The following is a 22806-nucleotide window of genomic DNA, read 5'->3' on the forward strand; positions in this document are numbered from 1 at the left end:
TGTATGCCTGGATGCTGCCATGCTTCCTGCCATGATGATAATGGACTGAACCTCTGAACCTGTAAGCTAGCCCTAATTAAATACTGTTCTTTACAAGAGTTGCCTTGGTCAAGGTGTCTTTTCACTGCAATGGAAACCGTAACTAAAGCATAAGCCAAATATTTTTATGTGTGCTTTTACGTATTGTGTTTGTGGAGGTTTAGGATTATAAACACATGTCACAACATCCAGACTGGGTATTCTTAAATTGTACTCAGATCAATGCTTATGGCCAAATACAAGGAGGAAAGAATAACTGAATTTACTGTCACATTCTGAACTCAAGTGACAGCTGTGATAAGCTAACCAACTATAAGCTGTTTAAGGGCTTAATTTTAATGTTTGCATTAAAAAAACAACTATTTAATTTCTCAAAATACATGATTTTTCTAAGATCAAAACAAATGAGCTTTTCTGGAAAAAATCATTTAGGAAAGCAAATTCGGTATGAACAGAGCCACTTAATTTAATCAAAACAAATTGTCTTTGCCAGGCATAATAGCACATGCCTTTAATCCCCGGTGGATTTTTAAGAGTTCGAGGCCAGTATGGACTACATAGCAAGTTCAAGGTCTACTAGGGCTACAAAGTGAGACACTGTTTTTTATTAACACTAAAGGATTTAGAAAAACACAGCCCTACAACTTTGTTCATCCTAAAATTTTCATGGTTATTCAGAATCTCCCTCAACAAATCCTTTTCAGATGAATTAAAGCAGCCGCATACAACAAATGTTTACTGAATCAAGCTTCCACGGACTACTTTTGATTCAGAATCAAAATGTTTGCCTTTAATTCTATGCTAGAAACGAGAAATCGAAAATATAGCAACACACTACTTTTGTATTTTTATGTGAAAACACACACAATGGAGTCCGTCATTGGTATCTGAATCAAATTATACATGTAGTCAAATATGGTTATGTGCAGCAGTTTTCCTCTGTAAAGTCACTCAAGCAATGAACCAGTCTAGTACTAGTGGAAGGGATTTTGGCTCTCTGCTCTCAAATTTTATATCAACTAATGAGCACATAAGCTGTGCTAATGTTTTGTGTACTATGTGTTTCTCTCTGGAAATTCATCAACCATAACTCATAGCTGACAATCCCACTGAGCTTTGCCTGAGCAAAGCTCTCTAACACTTGTATTAACTTACACACTTGTTGTTTTTGGAGACAGGCCCCCCCCCTCCCTTCTGGTACTTGTCTCTGCCACCCAAGGGCTAGGATCAAAGGTGGGAGCCAGTTACATCACGGCTTACATGAATACTTCTCACACTCAGACCACTAGACAACATTTCTGGGTGTTATATGGAAGGGAGGGGAGGGGAGGGGAGGGGAGGGGAAAGAGGAAAAGGAAAAGGCCCCCCAGAGTCCCTAAGTAACTTCAGACTGTAGTGCTGCACGCCAGTAGTGATGGAATAAGAGGCTGAGGCATGTACAAGGACTATGTACAAGGAGTTTCAAGTCTGGGATGCATGAGACCTTATTTTTTGTTTTATTTTGTTTTGTTTTTTTAAAGAAAAAGTCCAAAAATTCTCAAAATGTGTTCTCAAGTTTCACCAATCAACAAAACTGAAATACCCAGTGATTTATGACAAGAATCTACAAGCTTTCTCCTAAAACAGCTAGACAGCAAATACTTTAGGGTATGCAGGCACACATGCTCTGTTATAGATTCACTGTTGATATTTTTTTTTAATTCTTTATTTATGAGATGCGGGTAGCACATACATGTGGGGGTCAAAGGACAACTCTTGGGAGTCAATGTTCTCCTTGTCCATGTGGCTCCCTAGATACAAACTGTATTTTCCAATGAACATACATAAGCTTTATATGCATTAGGTAGATTCTTTCTTGTTTCAGTCATTTTAAGGATAACGGGGAATCAAGGGCTGGAGAGGTGGCTTAGCACTTAAGAGCGCTGGCTGGTCTTCCAGAGGACCTGAGTTAAATTCCCAGCAACCACATAGCAGCTCACAACTGTCTGTAACTCCAGTTCCAGGAGATCTGACACCCTCTCATTAATGCATACAAAATAAAATTAAATAAATTTTAAAAATAATAAAATGGAGTTGTAGAGATGGTTCAGCAGTTAAGAGCACTGGCTGCTTTTACAGAGGACCTGGGTTCAATTCTCAGCGCCCACAAGGAACCTCATAACCAGTAACTCCAGTTCCTAATGGGGATCTAATGGCTTCTTCTGACCCCCCACAATACTAGGCACCCATGAACAGGCAAAACAATTAAACACATACAATAAAATAAATCTAAAAATATTTTTTGTTTGGTTAATTTTTGCTGGACAGAGAATTTCTCTGTGTAGCCCTGGCTATCCTGGAACATGGTCATAAACTAGGCTGGTGTCGAACTCAAGAGACCCGTCTGCCTCTGCCGCCTATGTGCTGGGATTAAAGGCGTGTGTCATCACCACCCAGCTCTAAAGCCAATTTTTAAAAAAATAATAAAATGGTGTATTCATGCTGTTTGTCAGGCTGGAAAGATGGCTCAGCATGTAAGGGCATTTGCCTTCTAGCCTAATTTGATCATGAGAATGTGCATGGTAGAGAAAACCAACTCTCTAACCTCGTAAATAAGCTGTCACGTATGCATGCAGAAGTGGACACACACAAAAATATAATAATAAAATTCATATATGAAAATACCTTCTGTATCTTCATTTATTCTGGGAAATTCTGTGAAAGTAACTAAAACCAAATACTTCCTCTATCAGTGATAGAATTTCAGTAATGCTCTCAAAATATGGCCCCACACCATGCACAAATACTAATTAGATTTAGTGGATTATAAACAAACAAACTGACAAAAAGAACCTGAAGTTAGGAGGGGCATACTAAGGAGGGTCCAAGGAGAGCTGAAGGAGAAGAGGGTAAATGTGACCCAATATATTGTATACACATAGGAATTTCTCAAAGAATAAACTAAAAAAAATCTAACAAAAAAAAATCTCCAAAAGACTGATGGCATATGCCCCTAATTCAGGGAGAGGTAGCAACAGAAGGATCAAGAACTCAAGGTTAGGCTGGAGAGAAGGCTCGGTGGTTAAGAGCATTAATTGTTCTTCCAGAGGTCCTGAGTTCAATTCCCAGCAACCACATGGTGGCTCACAACCATCTGTAATGAGCTCTAATGATATATGTGAAGACAGCTAAAATGTACTCATATAAATAAAACAAATAAATCTTTAAAAAGAAAAAAGAATTCAAGGTCATACTCTGCTTCATATGGAATGCCAGGCCAACCTGGGATGTATTAGACCCTAACCTAAACAACACCCCACTTTCTCTAAAAGTACTCAAAACTTTTTCTTAATACTTAGCAATTCCTCAAACTGAAATGTTTAATATTAATGACAAGAATCAAGAAACATTTCTATAAGAAGCAGACAGGAAATACTTTAGGCTCTGGGGCACACATGGTCTGTTATTTATATATTCACTAGCTTTGTTTACATTTTAAGAATTAAAAAAAAAAGTCTGAGCTGGAGGCAGTAGCTCCCACATGTAATCTTAGCACCAAGGAAGGGAAAGCAGGGAGACCCTCTCTCAAACACCAACAAAAGTTCTTACATAAGTATCGCACAAAAATGAACCACTGGAGATAGATTGGCAGCCACAATTTGCCAAACACCAATTTCTTTCTTTTCTTTTCCCTTTTCTTTTCTTTTTTCTTTTCTTTTCTTTTCTTTTCTCTCTTTCTCTCCCCCTCCCTCCCTCCCTCCCTCCCCCCCTTTCTTTCTTCTTCTTTTTTTCTGTTTCTTTGAGACAGGGTTTCTCTGTGTAGCCCTGGCAGTCCTGGAACTCAGAAATCCACCTGTCTCTGCCTCCCAAGTGCTGGGACTAAAGGCGTGCGCCACCACAGCCTGCCCAAACACCGATTTCTAACAAGCAGCAACCAAAAAAGTCTGCTGTTAAAGCATATTATACCAAAGGCATCAAAAATCACAACAAAGTCAGTTTTATTTCACATTAGTAAAGCAAGATGACATCATAGCAATTAAAAATGGTTAATATGTTAAACTCCGTATCTTGATAAGGAAATCTCAGGACAGGATCCTAACCTAGTAACAGAACTTCTAGCACTCATTTTATCTATGAATATGAATTCGTGTTATGTCACATGTGTATGCTTAAAACACATGTCTCCACTTAAAAACAGCAGCTGAAAGCTAACCACAACACCAAAGCTTAAATTTCCTCTCATGATAATTAAAACTATTTACACATTCAAGTAATCCACACTAGTCAGTCTGTTTTACCGCTGAAAATTAAGAGCAGAATTTAGAGACTGTTGGTAATTTGTTTTCATAAGGGTTACTGTACATTAGTTAGGAGCCAGGTATGGTGGGACAAATAGCTCAGAAGGCAGAGGCAGGAAGATCTTTGTGGGTTAAAGGACAGCCTGGTATATACTGAAAGATACAGGAGGATAGCCAGAGTTTATACAGTGAAACTTTGTTTCAAACTTTGTATTTATTGTGTCTGACCCCATTGGTAACCACCCCACCTCTTTACTTTTGTCTAAATAACAGCTCTTATATATTTGACTTAATCTAAACTCAAAAGATTCTCGTTAACATCCTGACACTACTACCAAACATAAACCGAGTCAAACTTAAAGTCTAAGAAAACCGCTAAGCACAGCATGGCCAAACAGTTCCACATCACTCTTACCTAGACTGGTGGGCTTGATCAGTTCATCCAACAGGTCATAGAATGGTAGCTTCTGCAGCTTTATGTCCGGGTGGACTGGGTGCAGCGCTGACGTGAGATGTGGGAGTTCCAGTTCATGTTTGGGTCCCAGAAGAGAAACAGGGAGTAGTGGGGATGATGCAGGGTGGCCATCATAAGTGAGCTGTGGAATGGTGGATGGAGAAAGAGTCGGAGGCATAGGACTTGAATGTACGTTGGGGATAGACAAGTCCGCAGGCGTCATAATTTTCTGAGGGAACCGCCTCCTGTAGAGTTCTTTAATTTTCATTTGTACAGCAGGACTACAGCCAGCCTTTAACAAATGCAGGGCTTTTGTAAGAAGTTCGTGTTTGCGTCCGTGCTTGTTCCTCCCAGCGTAGCCCAACAGTACTTGGAGTTCAGAAACTCTAAGGCTCATAACCATTTGCTTAGAGAAAAAAGTAAAATGTAAAATATTAGTATCTGAAACCAAATTTACAATATTAAAATTTGTATTTAGCCTCTTCATATGGTTTGCTTAAATGCCAGCCCATTTACCATCCTATTTTAAACAAAGTTTAACTAGTTAATAGCAAAGAAACTTTAAAAGTGGTATGTATAAGTTTATGGATTTCCATGTGACATTAATTATAAAAGAGCCAGGATCAAGCTTACACTATGCAGGACCACATCTCGCTTTAGCTTACTGTTCAACAATATCAATAAGCACTTAATAATTCTCACTTAATAATAATAGAAGCACAGACTGTGGATGGCAAAGAGAGTAACGTGCCCACCTTCTGGGGAAAAACCCATTAATTATATTAAAGCCAGACAGACACCCCACCTCAAAACCAGTCACATCATCAAGTACTGCTCTATACTAACTCTGGAATTCAAGGACAGTTGCTCTCTTCCTGTGGCTTACCTCTTAGTCTTTCCTTCTATACAGCAAGCTGGCAGTCTCATCAGATGCTAAAGCTTGCACTTCTCATTTAAGCCATCAGGAATTCCATCTGCACAACCATACTAGGTGAAGCCACACAACAGAAATCTACTTACCTTCATTAATTCTGTGTTCACAATTTATTTCATCTACTTCCCCCCACCTTCTAAGAACATGGAGATCTAATCTGAACCTCCCATTTTAAAGCAACAGAAAGGGGAACCAAAAACCACACTGTTACTTATGGAAGTCCTGTCTCTGACAGGAAATGCCAGGATGGACACACACCTGCAAGCTTAAATTCATTAAATCCTCTATTCCTTAACTGTTGGATTGTCTGCCCTCATATCAAATAACACCACACAGTGGCTGCACTGCCTCCCTACCTTCCCATACCACTCATTATAAATACCCTCTTTCTCGGCTAACACATTAGACCAGTGGTTCTCACTGGTTGTGACCCTTTCAGAGTTCCTCATGTTGTAGTGACCCACATACACACACACCATAAAATCACTTTGCTACTTCATAACTGTAATTCTGCCACTGTTATGAACTGTAGCGTAAATATCTGTGTTTTCCAATGGTCTTAGATGACCCTTGCACAGGATTCATTTGACTACCCTTCCCTCCCAAAGGGGCCACAACCCACAGATTGAGAGAACCACTGCACTAGAGGGTCCTTTCAGGTAGCAGAACAGCCCCCAAAAGTGACCAACGAGTGAAGTACTCTGATGCAACACAGATGGCCAGTCAAAGATAAACAGTCCTTCCACTGTTCCCACCTTCAGGTCCAGCTTCACCAGCTTGTCCTAGCAGATTGAAACTGTTTTACTGTCTCTCTCTTCTGGCCATTTCTCAGATATTCATGTACACAATTATCCTGCTGCACTGGCTTTTCTAGCCATATGGCAATTCCTTGCCTAGACAAAGGTGTTCCAGGGCTGATAACTGTTCTAGAACTAGGGCCTGCGACCATTTTATTTTCTGTATCTAGAACCAGAGTTTGTTATCAACTATTTGGACAGTGAAAGAATGAACGGAGGTGGAGTGCACAGTGGTAAATCATTCAAATCAATGCCCAAATGCTTATGCTTTACAGAGGCATACAAAGCTGTAACCCAGACGTTGGGAACAAACTGCTGAGCACAATGGCCAACAACTGAAACAGCATCAAGTGGGAGACAGAGAGGGGGATCTAAGTTCTAAGCCAGCTTGATATAGGTATTTCCTTTTTGAATACTAACAAAGGCTGTAAATAGGACAACAATGGTATCTTTTCCCTACTCACTAAAACATCCAAGAAAGGTATAAAATAATTGGAAAAAGAGAACTGTCAGGCATGATGGAACAATCTGTAATCCCACCATTTAGAAGGCAGATCTCTTTGAGACAACCTGGTCTACACATAGAAAAGTTCCAGGCTAGCCAGGGCTATACAGTAAGACCCTGTTCAAGAGAGGAAGGGAAGGAGAAGGGAGACTAGAATAGAGCCAGCATGGCTAAGTGATTACAGGTACTTGTCAGTCCTCAGCATCCACATAATGGATAAACTACTTCCTACAAGTTTTCCTTAGGATACTTATATCACTCTCCTAATATATGAGTGTCTGCATGTCTGCATGTCTGTGTGTCTGTATCAGTGTATCTACATCTGTGCAGGAGCCAGCAGAGGTCAGAGAGAATACTGGGTCCCAAGGAAAGAATTATAAGTAGTGTGAGCTGCCTCAAAAGGGCACTGAGAACAGAACTTGGATCCTCTGGAAAAGCTGCAGCAAGTGCTCTTAACCACAAACCAACTCTCCACTCCCAGAAATGTATTATATTTATACATTTATATTTACTTAAGCTGGACACCTGTGCTCCTAGTATTTGGGAGGCTGAAAAAGAAGGAACTCCAGTTTAAGGCTAACTTGAGATACTATAGGAATGATCCTTATTTCAAGAAACAAAATCAAACATCAAGGATTAGTAATTAAAAACAAATTGGGAATTGACTGGTCTTTGTGTTGCTGTGATAAACCATGACCAAGACAACTTACAGGAAGAAGGGTTTATTTAAACTTATGGTTCCCTATGGCTCCATCATGGCAGGGACTTCTGACTCTAGGCAGCAAGAACAGATGAGCGCTCACAACTCAAACAGCAAAAAGGAAGCAGAGAGAGTAAATGGGATGAGGCTTTAAACTCTCAAAGCCCACCTCCAGTGATAAGGCCCTTCCAGCAAGGCCACATGTCCTAAACCTGTCCAAACAGTGCTACCAACTGGTGGCCGAGTATTGAACCATCAGAGCCTATAGGGGATATTCTCATTCAAACAACACACCGTCTTACTGTCCTTCCTCCACCCCAGCCTCGTGATAAAACACTCGGACAAAAGCAACTTAAGGGGAAGGGGACTGTATTGGCTCAAAAGTTAAGGGCAAAGTTCATCGTGGTGGGGAAGTGACTTTGAGAGGAGCATAAAGAAGCTGACCACATCACATTCTAAACTGAAAACAGAACAACGAATTCATTCATGGTACTCAGCCCCTTTTCTCCATTTATAAAATCCAGAACTCACAATTGCTAGTAACAGCCAGGGAATGGTATTGCCCACAGTGGGCAGGTCTTCCCACACTGATTAACAAAACCAAGATACTCCCTCACAAGGATGGCCAGAGGCCCATCTCCAGGTGATTCTAGATTCTGTCAACTAACACTAGCCAGCAGTTATCACAAAGGCAAAATGTATTTGTTCTAAAACGGGTAGGGAAGGGAAAACAGCATGAAATTTTAGAGAGAAATAACTTATTTTAATTCAATTCTATTCTCTAAGCCACAAACAAAAACAGCAATTCAATAATTACTACAAATTTCAGTGAAGGTAACTTCTGTCCTTAATTGTGAGTATAAGACTAAATGTAGCACAGCTGTATTATTGTATTTCTATGCATTGTCACTGACAGTTTACATAAAATAAAATCTCTCGCTTGAAGGATCAAAAAAAAGTTAAGTGACAAACCTGACAGCTGTCAATTACATTTTGTCTGCCTCAAAAAAGGCAAAGCAAACAATAGCAACCATTAAAATAATACTTACATATACACACTCAAAAGACAGTTGCTATCAACAAGTCAAGGTTCCTAGTTTGATTTATTATCATAGTTAGGCTGTCGAGACAGGTATCATCATTTTTCACACAGGAAACAATCTGTTGAATGCCCATAACTAATTCTACCTCAAATAGAAACATTTTGAGGGGGTGGGAATCAATTAAAAAATGAACATACTTTACTTCAGTTTCCTGTTCAAGCTTCATCATTTGAACTTTAAAAAAAAAAGTTATGGCTAAGATGTGTGTGGGCTCAATTTACCATTAATTGCACCTGATAACCTTACACAGTGAAAGGCAAGGTGGTGTTCCTTGCTATTACGGGAACAGTTTTTGCATACTCTTAGGAGACAGTAATAAGCACAGTATTTCAAAGACTTGAAGGGGTCAGAAAAGGTCCAGCCATCTGAGGCATCACTCAAGGGAAAAGCTGCAAAGAATTAATTCACCATGCAGAAGTCTTGAGAACACACAGGAAAACAAATCATTTAAATATTTCTGAGATGCTGAAATGATACATATTTTAATCTGCAATATGCTTAAAATTCTTCATTTGTTAAAACTCCAGCAAAATGAACACTTAGAACTGAGGATAATATTAACCACAATGGCTGTTAGAATCTCCACCTCCTAGGAGATTTCAGCATTCTGCTGATGACAATCGTTGGATGGTTAAGAGTTCTCAGAATCCTCGGGGATTAAATGGTTGCAGTGTATATTCTGCACAGAACAGTATTCTGTGATCTTTCTAAAGTGTTTTATTTTTAGTCAGACAGATACATACATAATCTTAAAATTCTATTTAAAAATGTTGTTTTTATTTATGTGATGTACACCTGCATGTGGATGCCCAAGGAGGCCAGAGCGGGAGGTCATCAGATCCCCTGGAATTGGAGTTATAGACAGTTAAAAGCCATCTGATGTGGATGCTGGGAACCAAACACAGGTTCTCAGGAAGAACAGCACGTTCTTATGCACTTTTTTTTTGGTTTTGGGTTTTCGAAACAGGGTTTCTCTGTGTAGATCAGGCTGGCCTTGAACTCAGAAATCCGCCTGCCTCTGCCTCCCAAGTGCTGGGATTAAAGGCGTGTGCCACCACTGCCGGCTTCCACATGCACATTTTAAAAAACTTATTTTTAAAATTTTTAGTTATTTATTTTATGTGCATGAACATTTTGCCTCAATGTATGTATGTGCACCATGTGCATGCTGGGTCCCTTGAAGATCAAAAGAGGTCACTGGAAATAGAGTTACAGATGGTTGTGAGCTAACATGGGTCATGGGAATTGAACCCTGGACCTCTAAAAGAACAAGTGCTCTTAACCATTGAGGTATCTTTCTAGCCCAGGTACACATTTTTAAATAGCCTAATCGTTTCACAAGAAAGAGTTCTTTGCTGCACTCTCAAGTTTAGCTACTGCTTCTGGAGTTTTCACCATCTGTACAACAGTTAATCATTCCTTAAAGGTATCTACTGACACCAGTTATAAGAAATAATGGTTTTAGCTGTCAAATCTCCTCACCTACAATCTCCCCATCATAATTTATGATTGAATCAATTGTCTCTGCTTTTTAATATTTAGACATTATTACAACATCTAAATAAAATTCACTGCTGAACCCAAAGATTTCTCTTTTCATATAATTTTGCTCTCTTCATACTTTATAACATTTTTATGCCTCATTATTATTCTACGTACCTACTGTCAATTCATCGGCACATTCAAACTTTCCTCTCAATGTATTCTATTGCAAGATGTAAAGCTGTTTTAACTTCGCCTGGTTTTAGTTTATATCTTTTATTTCCTTTTTCTGATTTGGCTTTCTTTTGAATTGTCTTGTTTTGTTTTTGAGACAGGATTTTCCCCATATAGCTTAAACTAGCCTGAGAACTTGCTATTAGCTAAGACTAGCTTCAAATTTGTTATCTTCTTACACCTCAAATCCATGAGTGCTAGAATTATAGAACTCTTTCTTCCTAAAACTATAGCCTGGTAGCCAGCTCTAAGGCTCCAATGTGGACAGTTAGATCTGAACCCAATGCACAGTTATGGTCACAGAATTCCCCTTTGATGTTTCCCAGGATCCCCATCTGTATCCCACACTAAGCAGTTTCCTTGTCTCTGTTCCTCCTATCTTGGCTTCTCTTAATGGGTTCTTTTCTCCAGTAGATTTCTGAGAAAAAGGGGCATGGGAGATGTCTTTTTTTTTTTTTTTTTTTTTGGTTTTTTGAGACTGGGTTTCTCTGTATAGCTGTGGCTGTCCTGCAACTCACTCACTTTGTAGACCAGGCTGGCCTTGAACTCAGAAATCCACCAGCCTCTGCCTCCCAAGTGCTGGGATTAAAGGCATGTGCCACCACGCCCGGCGTCTTTTATATTCCTTGCATTATACAATCAACACTTCCTCACACTCAATCCTCAAGTCTGGTTCAGTAACTAAACTAAAGAGAACTAAAGAGAAGGCTCAGCAGTTCAAAGTATTTGCTGCTCTTGTAGAGTGCCCAGGCTCAGTTCCCAGCATTTACATGGTGGTTGCCCCCCATCTTTAACTCCAGTTCTAGGGGTCTGACTACCTCTTCTGATCTCTGAGGGCAGGAGGCATGCATGGTACACATAATGGAGGCAGAACACATAAATACATAATATATAATACATCTTTTAAAAACATTTAAAAAAAAAAAAAACAACTTAGATGCTCTGCTATCTACCTCCCAGCACGTGGGGAGGTAGAGGCAAAGGGATCAGAAGATCAAAGTCACCCTCAGCTAAAATGTGTGTTTGATGCCAGCCTGTATTCCAGGAGACATTATCTCAAACAAACAGCAGCCCCAGTACCATTCATCTCTAATCCTTCATGGTTACCTGTATATCGCCCATGTGGAAGCTTGCAGACTTTTCTCTTTAGGTGTTCTCAAATGTTACAGCATCATGCCTTGGCAATGAATTTTTAGCATGTTTCTGCCTGGGCTACTAACTGTTAAGCGTTTACATTTAGAGATACATGTCCTGGAGGGTTTCTAACAAGTCTTCCTTCTGTGTATTTTGTTCTTTCTCACAGACTGACATTTAGATCCTAAGCTCCCCCTCACCCACTCCCCCCCAAAAAAAGATTAAGTGTCCTCAGGGAATTATAGTGAGGAATGGAATGTCTGTCATTCCAAAGACCCTCAACCTCCTTTGCAGATACATAAAACTTACACACACACACACACACACACACACCCCTACACCTATTCCCAACTACACAAGGGAAAGAAGTACATTTGGCAATTAAATAGAAAATACCAGTTTTACATTCTCATTAGCTATGATCTTCCTTATTAAAACTTATGTTGGGGGCTAGAAAGATAGCTCAGTGGTTAAGAGCACTGAGTACTTTTCCAGAGGTCCAAAGTTCAATTCCCAGCAACCACATGGTGGCTCACAACCATCTCAATGAGATCTGATGCCCTCTTCTGGTGTGTCTGAAGACAGCTACAATGTACTCATTTAAATAAGTAAATCTTAAAACAAAGTAGTATCCACATTGTGAGCAAGAATAGGTCCCCTGCAGCTAAACACAATCTCTCCCATTCACTTTCTGCTGTGGTGGTTTCAGGTCAGTCAGAAAGCAGACTCTGCATTGGGAATCTTATCTACTAATCACTATATAACCAAGTATAAACTAGAGTGAATTCTTAACAGACAAAATAAACAGTTAATGATGTCTTATTTCAGATATAACATTATTTTCTATAAACCTAAAGTTCTACATTTAAGCTAGGCATGGTGACTCATGCCTTCAATCCAGCATTAAGGAGAGGTAAGAGGTCTGTTATCTACAAATTAAGTTCCAGCCCACTCTGGTCTACAAAGTAAGGCGCAGGCCTGCTAGGATGCGAAGTGAGAGTTCTGGTCTTCTCTTCTTCTACCCAAGAAATTAGATACATTAATAAAAGAATAGTAAAATAAAAATATTTCATTCATTATTTTTAAAGTCAGATTATTCAATGAAACTAAAATTCTTAATTCTGGACCATTTCTGATCATTCCCATTAGAAATAGTTCATAAGCTGGGTCTATAAGACTAGAACCTGAGGCAGGATAACTGCTGTGTGAGGCCAGACTAGGCTACTACATAGTGAGTTCCAGAGTAGCCTTGGCTACAAAAAGGCATAGTCTTTCAAAACAAACAACAAACAAGGAAAGAAGGGAAAGGGAAAAGGAAAGGGAAAGGGAAAGGGAAAGGGAAAGGGAAAGGAAAAGGAAAAGGAAAAGGAAAGAAGAGAAGAATAAAGCTAGAAATAAAATCACAAAACAGTTAATAACCAACTGGGAGATTAGCAATTTGTCAACACCACCTAGTTCAACCAGAAAACCTAGTCAGACAGTTTCTAGTCAAAGTAGTAAATCAGGTTGGGGGCATCCCTCTCCATGATCATCTCCCTTCCAGTATCTCATCTGTTATTTATTTCTCAACACAAGACAACTGGAAAGTGATCTGCAGCACCAGCCCTCCAGCTAGCACCTTCATCTCTCAGCCTCCAGCCCATCATACTGATTACACTATGCTCTCAAAAGATGACAAAATATTGTGATTATATGTAAACAGAGATGCCATTTTCCTTCAAGCAATGTACAAACTTAACATTGTGAAAGAGTTACCATGGTTTCCCTTTTTGATAGATGATTTACACGTCATCCCCATCTATGTCCTACCACATTCCATGAAACATATGGCTATAGGCTTCAAAAAGCTCTAGGCTTCAAAAAGCTCCTTCTTGTTAACATGAATACTAAAAATAACAAATCTAACTCAGACTGTTTTAAAAATTTGGGCACAGTATTAAGTTTAGTTTAATTTAATTTAAAATTCTAGAATTTAAAACACTAACACATTGACCAACTTCATGTGCAGAGACAAGAAAATATGGTTCTTATTTAAGGAAAAGACTGCTCTGCATGTAGATGTGCTAGAAACGCTTCTTCCACGGATGGCCAGGCACCTACCTACTCCATACACAGAGGGAGCTTAGGAAGGAGCAAGAGATGAGCAGGAGGGTAAAACTACGCTAGTCCAACACCCACTGCATGCCAGGAGGGTAATACAATGCATACGATTTGTACTTTCATACTGGTTAGACGCTAACTTATCAAATTATAATTTGGGAGGTATACTTCCACTTTTAAAAGGGGGATTATGGGAGCTGCTGAGATGATTCAGTGGGTAAAAGCCCTTGCTGCCAAGCCTCACTACCTGTTTAATCTCTGGAACTCACTAAGTAGAAGAAAACCAACATCTATAGTTGTCATCTAACCTCCACACGCTGGCTATGGGGCAAGTATATACACACAAACACACACTCTCACATACACACATACTCACTCTCTCTCTCTCTCTCTCTCTCTCTCTCTCTCACACACACACACACACACACAGGATTGCCAGGAGTAGTGGCACAAAAATTCTAGCATTTGGGAGACTAGGACAGGATTGCTAGTTTAAAACTAGGCTAGACCACAAAGCAAGACTGTCTCAAAATCATTTTTTAAAGAAAACAAACAAACAAGGAAGGAAGGAAGGGGGGATATTATACATGTTCAATGATTCCTTAAATGCAAAATTCTATACTGTCCTAACTATTAAATGAATTATGCTCTTGGGAAACAGTTCATACAATCAGTACAGTCTTGTAATCTTAGAAACATTTTCAGTTACAGTTTGTCACTGACTCAGGTGAATCAAAATAATAAAATGTGGTGCTGGAGAGGTGGCTCAGTGGTTGAGAACACTGGCTGCTCTTCCAGAGAACCCAGGTTCAATTCCCAACCCCAATATAGAGATCGCAACTGTATATAACTCCAGTTCGAGAGGATCTGAGACCCTCACACAGACATGTAAACAGAGCATCAATACACATAAAAGTTAATAAATCTTTAAAATAATAATATATATGTATGTTAAATGTCTAAATGTGCCTGCAACATATGTACTAGTAAACATGATTTCTTTTCTTAGCACAAATTTGAACCCACAACACAAACTCTTAGTAATTCCTACCCTATCTATAAGAAAACTGACACTAAATTTGAGGTCTGGGGCTTAGTGGTGAGATGGCTTAGTGGGTAAATGCATTGACTGCTCTTCCAAAGATCTGAGTTCAAATCCCAGCAACCACATGGTGACTCACAACCATCCGTAATGAGATCTGACGCCCTCTTCTGGTGTGTCTGAAGACTGCTACAGTGTACTTACATATAATAATAAATAAATCTTTAGGCCAGAGCATGCAGGGCTGGAGTGAGTGGGGGCCGGAGTGAGTGGGGCCGGAGTGAGCAGAGGTCCTGAGATCAATTTCTAGCAACTACATGGTGGCTCACAGCCATCTGTACAACTACAGTGGGCTCATATATATTAAATAAATAAGTCTTAAAAAATTGAGGTCTGACTGTAAAATGCTGTTGCCTGACCCCAAGCCTCCTGAGTCCAGAGCTCCTTATCACTAACCAACAGGGTCTTACTTAGCACAAAGCTTAGCCAGGACAGAGGACAGTGTTACCCCGGACAGACTCAGGAATGGTAGGAGGGAATGCTAAAGGGGAGCTACAGAAATGAGACTACAAAGTAAGGAGGCAGTGGGATAAGAACATGGGTGGCCATGGAATGTTATAAAAGTAGGGCTTGGAACCTTAATGAAGTAACCTTTAGTAGGGTAAGCTTAAACAACAAGGCTTCTAGCTAAAGTCATACTCACCAGCAGGAGTTGTTTATCTGTGTGAAAGGTAAGAAGGAAGTACGACAAAGGAAGCGGGAAATCTAAGAAAAACTTAGGAGTTGTGTTCTGTGTTCAGGCTATAGTAGGTCTTTGAAAAATCAGTACTGTCAGAGGCTGAAGAGATGGCTCAGTGGTTAAGAGCAATGGCTGTTTTTCCAGAGGACCTGGGGTCAATTTGCCATGTAAGCACCCACATGGTGGCTCCCAGCTGTCAGTGACTACAGTTCCAGGGGATCTGATGCCCTCTTCTGGACTCCAAGGGCACCAGGCAAACATGAAGTGCACAAACATACATGGAGACATATTAAGAAGCCTAAATGGAGATGAACTTTTCACACACACACACACACACACACACAGGAGGGGAGGGGAGGGGAGGGAAGGGGAGGGGAGGGGAGGGGAGGAGAGAGAGAGAGAGAGAGAGAGAGAGAGAGAGAGAGAGAGAACACGAATGAACATATTCTATAATTATACAAGGTCTCTCAAATTCTGGATCCCAGAACTAGGAAAAGCCTGAAGAGCCTGTATCAGAACTACTTCAGAGTACCAAGAAAATTAACTTGAGTTTACAGAGTTAGAAGGGTATGAACTCAGACTCCAAAGTCAGATCCCAAGTCCTACATTGAACCTGCTACAATGTAGAGAGGCTGGGAAGGCTTTGAAATCAGGAGTTCAAGATTCACCCAGCCAACATGCTGATACTGCTGAAACAGCAAGCTCCAACTTCAGAGAGACTAACAAGCACCAACTGCTAGCCTCCACATAGGCAAACACACCTACCCACCTACATTCATGATACTAACACACATACACACACACACACACACACACACTCACACTCACTCACATACACACACACACACACACACACACACACGATCCCTTCCCCCCACTTGTACATGTTAGCTCAATGGTCAGCCAAGTATATAACACAATACCACATGTCCCTAATCTCAGCAGAGCAAGGAAAATCAAGAGGCCAGTCTGGATGACACAATGACATTCTGCCTTACAACATACAACTGAGAGAAAGGCAATGTTATTTAAGTTTCTTTTGCTATTAATAGATTGTAGTTAATTTACCTTAGCAAACACTAGTTTAAAAATAAATGACATTTAAAAAACAACCACCACCACCACCATTGAGGAGGGAGGCAAGAGGTTAGGAGAGAAGAGGAATCCCAGAGTCAAAGCACTTGCCCTAAACCTCCCAGCACTGAGTCTTCACCACTGGTTCACACAGACAACCTCATTCCTTCAGATATGCAAACAAATGTATGAATAAAAAGGAAGCTATTTCACTAAACGGAGAAAGGGAAGCAAATCTGTTTCTAGACCTCTGTACCCAAATGCTCAGCATCGCCGGCTATACTTGTTCCTTTCCGTCGATTCTGGAAAACACTGACCAATTCAGGATGAGGGGTTTACTTATAAAAAATGTACTGAACAAGAAAGAACTGACCACTGACCATGCACCAGTTTAACCCAAAAGCACTGCCCAGGCCTCCCCCCAGCAGTGCTTATATGCATGTGATCCTGCTAAGTAAAGACAGATCTCATTTTTCCTTACAATGGGTGCAGAAGAGTCAAGACAAACTTTTATGTAAAAGTTGCTACATACAGCAAGAATTAACTTTCTAAAAATAGTCTGGAATTAAAGGTTATTAATTAGCATTGCTCCCATTAGTCTGCATTATTCCTGAGACCAAGTTCAGGAGTAACAAAAGAGAAAAAACTAAAAACAAGATTACCATGTCATCCAACTAAACCACTCCTGGGGTCCATCTACCCAAAGAAACTAAGTCAGCATAAAGCAGAGATGTATGTATGTGACAGCCATGTTTATGGCATTAGTCACTACAGCCAACACTGGATCACCTAGATGTCCATCAACAGATGAAGGGGTAAAGAAAATGTTGTATATGCACACAATGAACTTTTATTCTCTCATAAAGAAGAAATGATGGCATGAGCAAGAAATGGATGGAACTGGGAAGCACCATGTTAAGTCAAACTCAAAACAAAACAAAATCAAATGCCTTTTCTTTTGTATGTGGAATCCAGTGTGCACACACACATGCACTTCGTGTATAAGGGAGTATCTGAGAAGAGGAAGGGGAGCAGCGGGAATAGAACTATAAGGCATGACAGTGAGGGGTATATAAACAAAGGACACGCTATACATGCATGATGCTATACATGCATGATGCTATACATGCATGAAAATGTCATCAAACCAGCATTTCGTATAATGAATGTGTACAACTGAAAAAAAAATTAATTCAGGTTTTAATTACACTAACTACATGTTCTTTTCTCTAATTATAGTTAAATGCAAAACATTATGTAGTGTGTGTGGTGTATGTGTGATATGTGGGAGGTATATGCATATGTACATGTGTATCATGTACATAACCAGTACTCACAGGGGCCAGATGCTGCTGCTGAGTCCCCTGCTCTACTGATCTGTCTTATTCCCTCGAGACAGGGTCTCTCACTGAATCTAGAGCTAGGATGCCAACCATTAAGGCCTAGCAATCCTCTAGACTCCAGCTGTTGTATGACAAACTTTTCCTTGGGGAAACATAACACACATGTCTATTCATTCTAGATAGGGACCCCAGGACAGACCAATGTATGGATAGTCCAACTTGGTAAATCCTAAGTTTTACTGGAATGGTAAAGTATGGGTGAGTGGTTGTACCTACAAGAGGAGAAATGACTCAAAAACAACTGCATCACCAAGACCAGCCCCGCATGATTGACAGCTCACAAAAATTGGGAAATCTGCAGTACATAGCACAGCCTTCAGGAAGCTCAATAAGTTGGTGTGTGTCTTTTCCAGGTGACTTTGGTCTAAACAACTTCTAGGCATCTCAACTGGTTTTTGTTTCTCCCAGGCAGTTGTTCTGGTCTCAAGAGTCTTCTTTGCAGCTCAGCTTGTCTGAGTTTCTTTGCAGCTCTGTTCAGCTAGCCTCAAAAGGAATCTCAGCCTTTCCTCTGTCTGACAGGTATGGCCCTAGTGAATATGAGTTTCAGGGACTTCCTGAAGTTGTTTAAGTTGTTTACCTTCCTGATTAAAGAGCTTTCCTACAGGATGGAATATTTCAATCTTGAAGAAGCTGTTTTAGTTATACCACTACTCTACACAGTACAGGAGTCACAGGCCCATGGCTGCATCCAGCTTTTAACCTGGGTTTTAGGGACTTGAACTCAGGCCCTAATGCTTGCATAGCAAGCACTTTTAGCACCAAACCATCTCTCCAAGTGCCTCTAACCTCCCCTTTTTAAAATTAAATTTTAAAAAAAGATTTATTTATTTATTTATTTATGTATTTATTTGTATGTGTGAATACACTGTTGCTGTCTTCAGACACACCAGAAGAGGGCATCAGATCTTGTTATAGATGGATGTCAGCCACAATGTGGTTGCTGGGAATTGAACTCAGGACCTCTGGAAGAGCAGTCAGTGCTCTTAACCACTGAGCCATCTCTCCAGCCCTTAAAATAATTTTTATATGTAGTTATTTTGTCTGCACATGTGTCTGTGCACTACTTGCGTGCCTATGAAGTCCAGAAGACATTATCAGATCCCCTGGGAGTCACTGTATGGGTGCTGGGAATCAAACCTGGACCCTCTGCAAGAGCAGCGAGCGTTCTTAACAGCTGAATCATCACTCCAGCCATTGCACAACTCTTAAGAGGTCTTTTACCTTTAAGAGGCTACAATATTGTGAAATCTCATTAGAAGGACTTCTAGACCAGTGTTTCTTTTCCAGTCTTTCCTAGGCTAGCCTTAGACTCCCTATGGAACTTAGGTTGACCTCAAACTTACAGCAATCCTTCTGCCTCAACCACTCAAGTGATAGGGTTACAGACATGCACCTCATCTGATTTTCTTTCAGTCTCAAAATCCTACAAAGACACTGGAGGAAAGGAGAAGCCAGTTTTCCAGACTCCATCCTGAGAAATACAGATGGGCTGGGATGACCAGAATCGTAAGTGCAGACAGAGGATGGCGTGACTAGAACCCTAAGAAGTGTAGGCAGGGGTAGGGTGACCTGAATGTATTATATGCATTGTCATATACGAAGTTGTCAAAGAATGAGGAAAAAAGTGTAGACAAAAATGTAAAAGGACCCAGTTGTATAGCTGTTTGGCTTTCATCCCAAAAGGGAGAGATAGAAAAAAACATGTAAATTATAAATCAATCACAGATATATTTGCAAGAGCTAAGCTCTGCTAGAGAGGAAATTATTAGCTACAATTGGGTTAGAGCACATCTCACAGACTGTTCATTTGTCCATACACTTCTCATTCATGACAATGCAGGGTTGAGACATAACCTCAAAAAACCAACAAATAAAATAAACAACAAAAAAATAAATATTCCTCATACCGTTAAAGATCGAAAGCACTTCCAGCACATTCATCCAGCACACTGGCTGCAGAGATACAGGACATCACTAACAGCTATGGGTTGGCTAACTTGTTAGTGGATACTTTTTCTATAAGCAAACGGTTTTTTGTCTTTTAAACTATAAAAAAATGTCAGAAATGGAGTAAAAGGGATAGTCTCATTTGAAACTAGAAATTCCTGTAGTATAACTCTTCATATTTTTTCAAAAAATATTTACATTATCACAGTTTTTATAATCTTGAAAATGGAGGCTCTTGCCTCTCTTGTTCTCTTGTTTCTCTCTTGCCCCCTTGGGCTCTTCCCTTCCTCCCTCCCTTCCCTATTCCCTTCCCCCTCTCTCCACATGTTCATGGCCGACTTCTACTTCTCTACTCTCTCCCTCTCTCTGCCTTTCTCTGCCTCTACTACCCTCTTAACTTCCCTCCCTATGCCCTGAATAAACTCTATTTTATACAAAAAAAAAAAAAAAAAAAAAAAGAAGGAAGGAAGAAAGGAAGGAAGGGAGGGAGGGAGGGAAGGAAACGGAAGATAGCCCTTTCCCTTTGTGTTGAATCTATCAAAACTAAGTTACTAGGATTGGAGCTGAAGCTCAATGGAAGAACTCTTTGCCTATCAGAGAAGAGGCCCTGGGTTTGAACCCCAGGACTACAAAGAAAAAGAAAAATCTACTGTATTACAAATCAAAACAGAAAACATTGGATTTTGTCTTAATTAGAGTTTCTATTGCTGTGATAATCACCATGACCGAAAAGCAACTCCAGGAAGGGGTTTCTTATTTAATTGTAGTATATCCTACGTTAACAGTCCATCACTGAGGGAAGTCAGCACAGAAACTCAAAAGGCATGTGCTGGGATTAAAGGTGTGCACTACCACACCTGACTTTCAAAATGACTTTTAATAAATAACAAATGTTCATTGTTAGACAGGACTATATAAAGAAACTCTGTCTCAAAAAACCAAAAGTCATTTCAAAGCATGGTGGTACACATTTGTAATACCAGCATTTGGTAAGTGCAAAGAGGAGAAAAGGAGGTCGAAGGTCAGTGCCTGGACTATAGTTCCATTTAGTAGAGTGTTTATCTAGCAGGAAACCCTGGGAAGCCCTGAGTTCAATTTCTAGCACTACAAAAAACAAACAATGTGGTACATGTCTATAATCCTAACACTTTAAAAGTGAACACAGAAAGATCACAAGTTCAAGGTCATCTTAGGTACATAGAGAACTTGAGGCTAGCCTGGGATCCCTGAGACCCTTTCTCAAAACAACAACAAAAACAAATTTAAAACCAGTTAGGACTACATGAAATCCTATCTCAACAAACAAAAATTCATTGGTCTAATCTCCACTCCAATTGATCTTTTTTTCTCATACATGACTTTATAAAACCATGCACTGGTTATTTAAAAAAAAAAAGTTGAGTTCAGCTGAGCATGGTGGTTCCACACCTAAAATCCTAGCACTTGAAAGAGGCAGGAGGGTCACGCTGAGCTACATCCACAGTCCAAAACCTGCCTAGGCTACATGAAATCTCATGTCAAAACATGGAGAATTTGCCAAGTTCCACACTTCTTCAAAAAGTGATGCAGCTCACTACTGTCTAAAGCATAGCTCGCTTACTCATATCACACCAATTGCATCAAAGGAGTAAAGTGTGCAATCTGTCAAACTCTTAGTGGCAAGTGCAGTAGTTTTCCAAAATTCAATTTCCCCTTGAAAGCTTAAATTTTATCATTAGCAATGAATACTGTCAGTTGTTTTCCTTGTAGTGACAGGCTTACTTTATTTTCAGGAAAATGTATGCCAAATCCCACCCTGTTCTGTATAACCACACTTTGCCAAGCAATTATTTCAAGTAAAAATAGTGTTCTACTTAGAAAGGCAGCTAGTTTCGTTTGCAGCTCAACAACTGCACAAAGCTCTTTTCTGAGCTAATCATCAGGCCTGCTACCAGGAGAAGCACTTCAAACAACACGCTCTAAAAGGTAAGCTAAGACGGACTCAATGACAAATCACTAACTTTTATTCCTTCATCAAGGGCATTAAATGTAACCAGGCAGTCTTCCTGAGTTCCCACACCATGTGTGTGCACTTTTACTTGAGAGAGAGAAAAAGAAATAGAGAGAAAGAGAGAGGAAGAGAAAGTGTGTGTGTGTGTGGGTGTGTGTGTGTGTGTGTGTGTGTGTTGAGAATCATATTGAGGACCTCAGGCAAACTAGGCAAACACTCTACTATCCAGACACATAACCTGTCCAGTTTGTTTTATTTTTAAAGCATATATCTATTTCAATTCCAAAAGTCTGATGATGAGACTATACCACTGGTATAATTCAGTCACACCACAGCAGGGATCTTGAAAATCACAATGGCTTTATTCATCACTGATGTTGTAATTGTCAGCATACCAAACAAAGTCCTACTGGTACTAGAAAAATGGTTTTGACCTAGATATACCCAGGGAAACACCAGGAGTCTGAGAAACAACCCCTATGATAGTAATAGTTGATGCATTGCACTTATAATCATAAAACACATACATTTTCTGCTTAAGTAATTATATATACACTCAAGCCAATAGTCTAGTACCTCACATTCAAAACACATAAATGAATGGAAGAATGTGAGACACTTTGTAAATAATAATCAAATCCTAGCTACTACACTATAACCCAAGTTCTAAGCATGGAATGTTATGGTTTAATATGAGTGTCCCCACAGGCTCGTGTGGGTCAGAACTTGGTCCCCGGCAGCAGTACTATTTTAGAAACCAGTGGAAGAAACCTTAAGAGTGGGGCCCTGATAGAGGACGTCAGTCACCGGGGAGTGCTTTTGAAGGGTGCCTTGTCTCTGGCCCCCTCCTCT

General features: G+C 40.0%; 1 protein-coding gene across 2 annotated transcripts in view; it reads right to left on the reverse strand.

Moving 5' to 3' along the window:
* Positions 1-22806, reverse strand: part of Pias1 (protein inhibitor of activated STAT 1) — a 102514-nt gene that overhangs the window by 68659 nt on the left and 11049 nt on the right. Inside the window, exons 1-2 of one of the 2 annotated variants that reach the window (XM_006511302.3) lie at positions 5657-6144; positions 4732-5176 (exon numbers count right to left, since the gene is read on the reverse strand). In XM_006511302.3, coding sequence (XP_006511365.1) covers positions 4732-5173 — 442 coding nt within the window. In that variant the 5' untranslated portion in view covers positions 5174-5176; positions 5657-6144. Of the gene's footprint in view, positions 1-4731; positions 5177-5656; positions 6145-22806 lie in introns of those variants that run through there. The other variant, NM_019663.3, reaches the window with a different exon arrangement.

Source organism: Mus musculus, chromosome 9 (assembly GCF_000001635.26).
Source record: "Mus musculus strain C57BL/6J chromosome 9, GRCm38.p6 C57BL/6J".
Lineage (NCBI taxonomy): Eukaryota > Metazoa > Chordata > Mammalia > Rodentia > Muridae > Mus > Mus musculus.